This window comes from Clinocottus analis, unplaced genomic scaffold, assembly GCF_023055335.1.
Source record: "Clinocottus analis isolate CAN_PGR_092001 unplaced genomic scaffold, fCliAna1.0.p SCAF_5, whole genome shotgun sequence".
Taxonomy (NCBI): domain Eukaryota; kingdom Metazoa; phylum Chordata; class Actinopteri; order Perciformes; family Cottidae; genus Clinocottus; species Clinocottus analis.
The window spans coordinates 12,539,690-12,550,907 of NW_027176207.1; the positions used below are offsets into that span (position 1 = coordinate 12,539,690).

The 11,218-nt window shown below is 39.4% G+C and overlaps 1 protein-coding gene across 6 annotated transcripts in view; it reads left to right on the forward strand.

The window, feature by feature from the left end:
* The window catches only part of cadm2a (cell adhesion molecule 2a), a 193,517-nt gene extending 184,300 nt beyond the window's left edge, over positions 1-9,217 (forward strand). For all 6 annotated transcript variants that reach the window (XM_068599942.1, XM_068599946.1, XM_068599944.1 and 3 more), the window contains 2 exons: positions 6,675-6,797; positions 8,112-9,217. In XM_068599942.1, the coding sequence (XP_068456043.1) occupies positions 6,675-6,797; positions 8,112-8,230 (242 nt within the window). In that variant the 3' untranslated portion in view covers positions 8,231-9,217. The remainder of the gene's footprint in view (positions 1-6,674; positions 6,798-8,111) is intronic.
* The last annotated feature ends 2,001 nt before the right edge of the window (positions 9,218-11,218 follow it).

The window sequence follows — 11,218 nt, forward strand, 5'->3', positions numbered from 1 at the left end:
CTATTCCCTGCTGTAGACCAAGACAAACCTTTTGTGAAAATTAAATTAGGGAGTGAACAATTTTCATGGCTCGAAGGGAGTCGTAGCTGCTTTATTCCATTGCTATTGATCTTGTTTTAAATGAAGGGTCCAGGTTAGGCCATTTAATGAGCTAAAGACATATATTCTTGAGGGCAAGTGTCCAGGGCAGCTAGTTGGTTTATGTGCTTAAACCAGAAAGACCGGGTTCGGGTTACAGCATCCCTGAGGGGGTGAAATGGTTAAACATCGAGCACTTCCGACCATCTTCTCTCCATTTTGTCTTCCGCTCTCCACCTTTTCCTCCATAAAGCTGAGGAGCGCAGGAGAAATTAAAACATAATGCAAAGGTCTTTCCACTTATTGCTGGGCAATTATTATTGATGGCCTGTCACTTTAACTCGCTTTGTGGAAGAATTATAGCAACAATTTGGAACAAAGTGTAGAATGGAAAAAGAGCAATCATTAGATCCTGGGGCCGGTGTTATGAATTACTTGTAATAGCCCTTCTATTCATTAAATCTCAATGGCAGGGGACACATTCAGCAATCTTTAAGAGGCACTCACATGCACACACACGCATGTGCAGACACACACACACACACACACACACACACATATATATATATATATATATATATATATATATATATATATATATATATATATATATATATATATATATATATATACAGTTAGGGTAGTCTAATTTTCATTTGTTGACATGAAATAGTTTTAGTCTGTTATTCTTTTTTTCTGCTTGTCTTCCTCAGGCGGTTGTTGAGCTTGTTGTGGCAACTTGCTTCCTCGAGGATCACTCATCATTTCAGTGTGGGCTGGTTCTTTTCCTCTGTTCTTGTTCTGCTGTTGGCTCATGAAGTGCAATTATTCCAAGCTGACCATCAGCATGATGCAGTTTATGTATCTGAATAAAGAAGCAGCAATATATTTATGATTAAGTTACAAGAAATTAGTAACATTGGTGTCATCGGTCATCTCCCTTCCTCGCTGTTTTGATGAGGTTATAGATTTTGCCGAACATAGAGCTGCTTTGATAAATTGATTATTGCATGCAACTTAATGAATTCCTATGATTAACTATCTTGCTTTACTTATAACTTCATGCTGTTACCCTGCTGACCACAATTTCTTTTCATTCTCAGAAGTGAGAAGGAGGTTGTTGAATATTCAAGATAGTGTCCAAGTCCATGTGTGGGCTTTGTTGAATGATTAGCAGAAGTAATTTGTTTTCAGAATCTAATTAATCCACTCTGACCCAGCAAGCAATAACGTGCAGGACACACACAGACACACTTGTCTTGGTTACGTCTCCTCTTTTTTGTCTTTCTGACTCTCTCTCTCTTTCTCTCTCTCTCTCTCTCTCTCTCTCTCTCTCTCTCTCTCTCTCTCTCTCTCTCTCTCTCTCTCTCTCTCTCTCTCTCTCATGCATGGCTGCATGCATTCGGAAGAGTATGCACATAACATGTATCTTTCAGCCCTCTCCCTCAGCCTCCAGGGACTCTTTCATCTTGGCAGTAGAGCCAGCATTAGATGCAGATTGGTGAATTTCCAGTCTCAGCCAAAACGTTGGGCATAATTAACTTATCGAACAAGTGAAGTCTGCAGGCACTTTCCACCAGTCATTCCTTAACTTTCATTCTGGTTGCAGACACCTCTTTCTTTTGTCTTTTGTAACTTTAACTTGCCACTATTACAACAGAATTGATGCAGAGTAATATGTGTGTCTTTATGTTTGACGCAAAATGATGTAATTTGCAGTGTAAAGCCATTAGAGGTGAAGCGTTTAGGTTTTCTTGATTTTTTTGTCAGTTTATTTCAGGTAATCAGACTGTATCGTAGTAACAGTTACTGGGCCTCATTTAGGAAGCAAAACAAAACATGTATTCCCTCTTCTTTTTGTATCCACGACTTTTATTTTGTTAATACCTATTTGATTTCTGGAATTCTCCAATGTTTTCTTATTTTTGCTCTTCTTTCAAGTAACAGAACATCTGACGACTGGCCGATAAGACAAGTGAAAAATAAGAACACAAAGTGTTTATTCAACGCAATTAAACAAATAATTATCATATAATCATGTTTAGATTACTATGAGTTTTAGAGTAATTTTAATGATTGGATTAATAAATTAACAATGCATTTACTGCACAAAACTACAAAACAAAAAAGATGTGCTAACACGCACACAAAGAGAGAGTCCTTGACCCAAACCGCAGACAGCTCTATACGTCTTATAGTCTTAAGCTAGCTGCTGCTTTATTGATCCGAGCAACTGAAACCATTTCTTCACAGAGCTATATCTATCCAAGATAAAGAGGAAAAGTCTTCCAAAAGAAGAAGAAAAAAGATGCCTAAGGCATGAAAAATAATTTGAATATTCAAAAAATGTAATGCCAAGAGTGAGATGTTAACTGGAACAAAGGCCATCTGAGTTGCATACGGATATGTTTCTAGGATGCTAAATCTGATAAATTGAGATTGTCAATTTAATATATGACTTTAGATGAAAGGCAGAGCAGTAAAAGTTTTGATTTGTATTCTGGCAAAACTGACCATATAAAGCTGTTTATGTCTTGTGAAGACAGAACAAATATAGTTATCTTTATTGGTATATTCTTTACACAGATTCAGATAATCAAACCAACCAAGTCAAACATTTTGTTGCTCAATTTAGAAAATTCATGTGTTCATTTGTTACATTTGAAGTTATGAAAGCAATATTATATTCAAGCTTGATATTACCTTCCATATAAAAGCCTGATCCCATTCATTTTAAATAGCTTATAGTTAAAACCTGGTATCAGATCGGTACTCGATATCGGCCGATACCCAAAGCTCAGGAATCTGAACCCAAAGAGTCCGCTTGGTGTGTGCCAAGTGATGACCTGACAGAAGAAGAAGGTCGGCAGATTTTTTTTATATGGACTCATCATTTCTCTCCAGCTGAGTTCTTGATGGAATATTTGAGCTTTCACTTGAATTGATAATGTTCCTTTGCACCAAGGGCGTAGGTTTGGTTTAAACATGGCTGGGGACACATATTAAGTGTGTGTGTGGGGGTGGGGTGTATGTGTCCCTAATTTCCTGCATTTTGGTGAATTTTTCTGCATCAATTTATGAATATCTTTATTTATGTAAAGGAAACCACTCAATTTAGAATTTAAAATATTAAAATATAATGGAACATTATGCAGTAAGGCTCTCAATAATTCTGCATTGCTTTCAAATATTTATTCTCATTGAGATCAAAACGTTTAATGTTTTTCTGCTGAGTGAAAACACCTGAAGACAGGATAGTCTAATATTTAGAAGAAAAGAAATTGTAAAATTACAAGAATAAAGTCATAAAATTTAAAGAAAAAAAGATCTCCTTATCCTGTAACACCCCAAATAACCAAAAACAACTAATTCTACCTAAATCCCACGACTATGTCTTATTGTTAACTTTACCACCACTGTAGGCTAGATTCACTTGATCATAAACATTCAAGTGATGTAAACTAACGTTTGCTTAAATATTGGTCCATGACGTCCATATGCAAGCCTTTGCTTTGCACATCATTTTCAAAATCCATATCCCACCTTTTTTATATCGATCGAGCACGAAAATAGTTGGTATAGTTATGTCTTAAAATAAACGTTTTTGTTTTGGTGTGCAGCATGCTTCACATTACTTTCAGAATGTTGTTATCAGATGAATGTAATGTAATCCTACTCAATAATATGACACCATATTTCCATTTCCAGCCTTCACACGTCCTCTTGAAAACCCACACAGTATCACAATCACATATCCTTTCACCATAACCCCGTATGGAGCCAGCATCAGTGAAACAGATTAGATGAGAAGTTAGTGGGGCTGTTTAAGAGCAACATTTTAGGTTCAGTCCAGCCAAGCAGTGGCTCACAGAAGCCTTGAACCCCTTTAATTTATTAAACAAGCCCAGCTTGCAAGGCCAGGCGACAAGGAGAGTGTTATAAATATTAAAAGAGGAGTTTGCTCTTCCACGCTCTCATATTAAATCGCAGAGAGAAGAATGTATGTGCCCTTATTAAAAGATAATGTGTTCTGGAGCCATTAAATGTATGACCCTCCCTGGATCATTCTTCCCTTGTCCTTCTTGCTCTAACTGAAATGTTTGCCTTTTTCCTGTCCATCATTTCTTCTATTTCTATTTTTTGTGTGTCTTCATACACCCTTGCTGTGTTTTTCTCCCATGTGGAGACCGGAATACAAAAGATCGCAATCGATGAACCATGTTTTGTATTTACACAGTGTAGGTTGCGATGAATTCATGCCACCGGCTTCTGTTGCTTTATGAGTATCCAGTTGATGGAATACTACTCTGCAAATATAACCTTCTGTATCAAATGCTCTCCCCCACTTGGCTTGAAAGATGCCTTAATCGATTTAGCATTTGACTCCTATGACTGCAGCAAAAACAGAGATGCTGTCATTTTTATAAATTCTATTCAATATTCGTCCTCCTTGTAAGAACTTAACCCGTTACCCACGATTCAAGTCAACCACTGACAGTTCAGTCGGAGATTCTGGAGTGTTGTGCTAGCACCAGCTAATGTAGCCTTGAGCTGCCAGCCTCTCGAACAAATGAGGAGAGAACTACTGAGCAGAGGTCAAGTAAGCTCACTTATTTTACCTCGGTAAGCTTCATTTTCAAATTTGAAGTCTTCAGCCCGAACCGACACTGACTCAAGTGACATCACTGTGTGCATCTCTATCTGGAGCTACAAAAGGCTTTATACAACATTTTTCATAAATAATACTCCTTGTAATACTTGAGAACTGTAAACGGTCTTGGATGGCATCATAAAGCATTTCAACTTCCATAGAAACTTCCCAAACCACTACTGCTGCCTTATCAGCTTTCCAGCCAGTGATCCTTATACTCAGTATGTGGCAAACAACTACATATTCTACTTCTAGCGGTTTTGGAGCTGTGAGGAGCAATAGCTTGAGTCATAAGTAGTGTACTCAGCAATGTGGTGGGCAATCTGTGAGTGTATACAAACTGACTTCAGTGGCTATCTTGTAGCAGCTGGACCAGACAAAAGGCTGTGGAAGTGTGGAGGCGTTTGACCTACAGCCCAAGCACGTGGACATGACACCAGCATATTGCGTGGCCAAACTGTGTCGTACTCCATAGGCAGACATACGACTGCCATGGCTGCTTTGTGCTTGCTGGGTTGTTCCAGCCGGACTGAAGCGCAGCAGCAGGACAGTGAGTGTGTATGATGGTCAAAAAAAAAAAAAAAAACACTCACTGTCCTGACAGATAGAGGTGAAGAGACACAACCATGTGTGTAACTAAACGCAGAGTCCTCGGCCTGCTAGGCAGTGCCAGGGGAACATTCCTCTACTCTCTGCTCCACTGGCCAAGCAGAACCGCAGCACAGTGAAACCACACCGCGCACGTCTGTGTGTATCAGCGTGTGTGTTGGTATGAGTGTGTGTTTGTCCACTGGGAGGCGGTGAAGTGTGACGGCCTGGTCACTCAGACCATGGAGAGTTATGGAGCGAGAGCAAGCCAGCTGTTCAATTTGGCCACATGGGCGGACTCCAAAAGAAAAGGAGAATACTGAAGAGAAACAGTGTCTGTGTGAGACGTGTGCTGTATGTCTAAACCACCTTTTCTATCACTGCTTGCCCTGCTCTGACATTGCCATATTTTAGCTATCATGAGCCCGCATACATACAGAGAGTGACAGGGTGGTATATGGCATGCCCTGGGACTCGGAGGAGGATAATGAGATGAGTGCTAATTTCTCAGGTGTCATGGACTGATATGAATATTACAGGCTATGCCATTACCCATATCCCCCACCGATGTCACTGTCAACTTTTTTCATTTGCCTACAGTGGACACTGTCAGTTCCATGTCCTCACTCTAAACTTTAATAACCTACAAGCCAGACTTTGTGGGAAAAAGAAAGCTGAGGTGTATAAAAGAAATAAACTATTTTTTCAAATTGAGGGAAACCTTTGATGTGTTTTTGCATGAGGCGTGGATAGGCACATCTTCATTCGTTCTTGACTCTGCTATCCTTTCCACAGTGTTTCCAACAGCCAGGGACCTGTAGCAACTCTCTAACACACAATTCATTTTGCTAACAACAATCCTTCCTCGCCAAGACACAGAAAAAGATTGATCTTTCCTTTTTTCTTGATGTGTGATGATTTATTTACTGTGTGCTACTCTTCCACTACCCTCCTGGTTTGCATGTTGGGGACTCCTGCAGCACCGTGGGGGTGATCCTGAATTATTCACTTATTTTTTTCTGAGTTTCTCTTTCATTCTTTTTTTTCCTTCATTTTTCAGGGCGAATGCGAGTCTGCCTATAGCTGCTCTTTGTGTCAATGTGGTGTCCGTCTCTCATGCTTTCTCTCGCTCCATTTTATTATTCTCAGAGAGCTAGGCAGCTCTGTTCCGACTGCATGATGTGAAAGGAGAGAGGAATGACAGCGGCTCATTAGAGCAGGAACGAGGTGGAAATAATCTTCTTTCTCCTTCTTGCTCTGTTTTGTATTGTCTGTCTTGCTGTTCCTTTGCCCTCACTCCATCGCCTCACCAACAGGCACCTTCATCTGCACGCTTTGTTTCTCTGTCTGTCCTCAGATCCCAATGCTCTGGGGCAGCACGGCACTGACCATGCCTTGATCGGAGGAGTGGTGGCCGTGGTGGTCTTCGTCACCTTGTGTTTAATCATTGTTCTGGGAAGATACCTGGCCAGGCATAAAGGTAAAACCACAGTGGACTCGACCCGAGTCTCTCAAGGCTCATGGAACTAGCTGAGCATGTCTTACTTTGCCCATTAGACATCAGAGTCTGTGATATACCTGCTGTGACTGAAGGCCTAAAGGGTAACTTCGGTATTGTATAACTGACTAATAAGGACAACAACATCTGAATTTGGTCCAGTTTTGAGCGAGAGCACTGGAAATGGCAGCCGCTCATAGGCTGCAATGTAATCTGGTTTGGGCAAGCTGCCAGTGACATTTACATCCTCTCTAAAAGGGCTTGTTTCTGCCACTGACAGGCTCTGATTGTTATCGTAAGTATCTGACGTTATAAAAAGAGTATTGCTCAAGGGGAAGTCTCATTCTGAAAATATTGCCAGGTGAAACGTGTGAGTACAGAAAGAGTAGCTTTGTGTTATCTGAAAGATTTTCACTGTTGTGGCTGAATATTTAAATTATTTAGACTATTTGGATTTAATGATATCCTGTATTTATTTGAGCCAGAGTACACGAATAAAGTGCTGAAGAGCTGCAAGCCCTCGAAGCTCCAGTGACTCCTGTGTGCACTGTTAACTTTAGCCCACAAAGGGAAAAATGCAGTAAAGAGCGCGGACCTGGTGCTGCCCGACGTTAAAACATTACAATGAGACTTCTCCTTAAGCTGGATTTGGACACACAAACAGACATAGTTCAAGCAAAAGGTAAGCAGAAAACAATGCTGTCAGTGTCCGAAACGTATCGTAACAGAACACTGCGTAATTGCCCTCGCGGCTTGTTTTACAGCCGTCGGTTCTCTTTTAACACAATTTCAAAAAGGGTTGCCCTCAATATTTACTTGGATACGTGAGAATAAAGAATCCAGGTTGAAAAACAGCCTTTTAATAACCTTGTAGCTAACCTTTAACTACTGCAAAAATTGGTAGCATTGATGTTTCTTTGATGTGAGCCATTGGGTTATTAGCTGTTCTATTATAAAACCTGTTAGAGTTTGTCACATCACTCTTGGAGTGATGTGAAAGCGCTCGCAGAAGTCCTTTGCGTGGATCTCATTGGTGCTTTTGACGGATTTTGACGTTGATTTTCCCTTATGCTCATCTGCCACCATTGAGAACAATAAAGTTGTTAGTTGATGCAGGTTTTTTACACACTTGCTCTCTGATATATTTGCATATATTGTGCCCTCCTGGCCTCGCATCATGTTTTATGTATATGAATTATATAGCATTACTGATGATGTCATTAGATGTGTTTTTCGCTCGAGGCAGTAAAATACTATGCAGCGCCTCTCAATATTAGTTTTTCTATGTTTTCTCAGGAACATACTTGACAAACGAGGCTAAAGGGGCGGACGACGCGCCTGACGCCGATACAGCTATTATCAACGCTGAGGGCAACCACGCACACGCAGAAGAAAAGAAAGAGTACTTCATTTAGACTGCAGAGGGAGATGTGCAGCTCTCTCCTTTCCCCTCTTTTCATCTCTGTATCTATTTTACTCTCTCTCTCTCTCTCTCTCTCTCTCTCTCTCTCTCTCTCTCTCTCTCTCTCTCTCTCTCTCTCTTTCTGTCTCCCCCTTTTCTTCTCCACTTCTGACCACTGCCCCCGCTGTGTCAACAAAGAACCCGCAGGCAGTCCACAGACAGAGAAGTTCCTTAAGTGTTTTCCTATTATTGCCTTTTCTATCTTTTACATATTGTCCTTTCTTTCTTTCCTTCTTTCTTTTTTTTTGGCAGCCGGTTTTCACAGGCAGCTTGCTGTTGCTGCCGAAGGTGTCCCCTTTCTCATTTTTCCTTGTTTTTGACATGAATGCCTGGAAGTTTGTATAACTACCATGACTGCTTCTTACGTGAGCCCTTCTGCATCTTCTTCCCTGTTTCCCTCCTAGCAGGCATCCAAACACACACAATATCCCCTTCGTTCACACACGTTCACAAACACATATCATATATCACATCAACACGGTGCCTAAAAATACAGACGCCATTGAACTTCTGTCAATGCCTTCATGTATCGTCTGTCAGTAGCAATGTAAATGCTTTGTAGATGGGTTCACTGGACCATCATTTCATTGATTATCTCACAGCTTTTGATTATACATTGCGTCTTTTTTTATTTTAATGATGATCTTTGCTGTTTACGCCTTATACATGTCTATCACACTGAATATGGTACTTTTAGATCCACCTCCCCTAACCCCATCCCCACTAAATAGACTTGTAATTAAGCCGTTGACCCTTGTAAGATAAGAAGAAGGTTTTGTGTAACACTGTAGCAAGGTTTGTCAGATAAGTGTGTAATATGATTTTCATTATTAGGGTAGGGGTAATAAAGGGTATTGTGGTATTGTTTAGAGCAGATAATACACACAGATGCTAGATGAAGCATTCCATCAAATAAACTCAATCAAGTGTATAAAACCCATTTGCTAAATCTGCTGTACTTTTGTCTGTATATTCTTGCACTGTCGAGGCCGCAGTTTAGTGAAACACAAAAACCTTCAGTGTCCTCTTGACAGCTTACAGTAGTTTGTGACTCACACAATGGGTTCAGGTGTACAGAAGGAATGAATCTCCTCACTCTAAAAGCTGTATAAATTGTATTGAAATGAGTTTAGCTTTCCTCTTTGAATATTTTTTTTTATGTTTGTCACATTGAAATATTTTGAAGGCTTAAGGACCCTGTGAAATGTAAAATGAACCACTAAGAGTTCGAAAAAATAAGTACACAGTTACAGTATGAATATAGAAATGTACCGTTGAATTAGTTTCTTTCTCAATCTTACAGTAATTACATTTGCGTTGTATTATGTTGGTTACCTCTCGAGGTCCTGGCAGCTTTTCACAGTAGATTGTAGACACACTTTTTTTCCCTGGCTCATAGATAAACATCCAATCATTTTCACATTTTATACAAAAACATTTTGACGAAAAACACAATTTTGTTGTTCATATTTCCTCCTCCAAATCTGTGTTTAACACGCTTCAAACTATTAAGTTAAATGATATGTCCCACCAACATGTCAAAAACTCTCTCCTCTCAAACTGCTCTACTTATTTTCAGTTCGTCAGAGTCGCTCGCCATGAACCGAACTTTGATTTCCATTTCATGGGGTCTTCAAGCTAAAAAAGTAAAAATGTAAAATAGTGTGTGAATGCCGGGTCATAGATCTGCAGGGGCCTCCTTTTCAAAACTAAAAACTGAAGACAAATAGAGAAGCACAAAACTGTCTGAATGAGTAACTGTGTTCCTTTGCCAACAATTAGATTGCCTTGGGAATGGTTATTCTATTCAAATGAGTAGTGGGAAGATGACACAGCTGTCTTTCATTCATTTCTAGGGGGAAAAATACAGTGCATCTTTTTGAAAATGTAAGCTAAAACATGTTTTTATTAAAAAAAATATTGTAATAGTTTTGGTTTAAATGGTTCAAATCTCCCTGCTGTGTATTGTGTCTGCTAAAATGTGGTTGATTGTGAAAATTGCTGTTAAATTCTGGATTCCTACAAATTTGTATATTAGCCATGTTTATCTATTTGCTTTACTTTTTCATTGCATAATCCTTATTGGAAAACTTTTAAACAAATGTATTTTGTTTTGGCACAAGGCATGTATATAATGGGTGAAAACTAAACTTTGGTAATCCACATTAGCATGTTTTTGTTTGGTTCATATTTACATTTATTTGAACTGAAGTTATTTAAGAGAGAACTACAATGAAAGTATGTGTGTAACTTTATTTTGGAGAGCAGTGGCTTCTTGTGTTGGTGGCGTGCTCTTGGGTGCTACAGATCGGAAGGATTCGGTGTTGTAATAGATGTGAATAACAAAAAAAGAGAAATTACTGAACAGAAATAGAAAACAATGTGTATCTGTCTTCACCAAATCCTTAAAATACAATTTGGAAAGGATACATTGCCTTCATGTTGGAGGCATTTAAAGTTTCACACATGCTTAGGTAAACATAACCTTGTGAACAAGGTTTCTCTTCATATATGCCATTTGTCTTTCATCAGTTTGCAGGAATTTGGCTGATTTACTCTTTGCGAAAGAGCGATAAACAATGTGGCTTCTGAAACTAAAGATTTTAAAAGGCAAGGCACTAATCTACTAAGAGGGAGCAAATTATTACCAAGGGCAATAAAATAGTGAGCCCAGCTGTCTCCAATTCAGTGGCCAATTTACAACATTATGCAAATAAGGTCAGCAAGTAAGGTCTTTCTCTATGTGTCTCCGGCACTGCTGGCGTGAATCACAAGTTGGGAATCATTAAACCCATCACCACTGATGTAGAATTTAGGCTGCATATTACATATAAATATGTTTGAAAAATGCAAAAGCTTTGCCACAGTTTCCATATTCTGTCATTTTAGAGCACTTCAATCAATTTACCACTCCAGGTTTGTCTTCAGCCACACGGCGCTC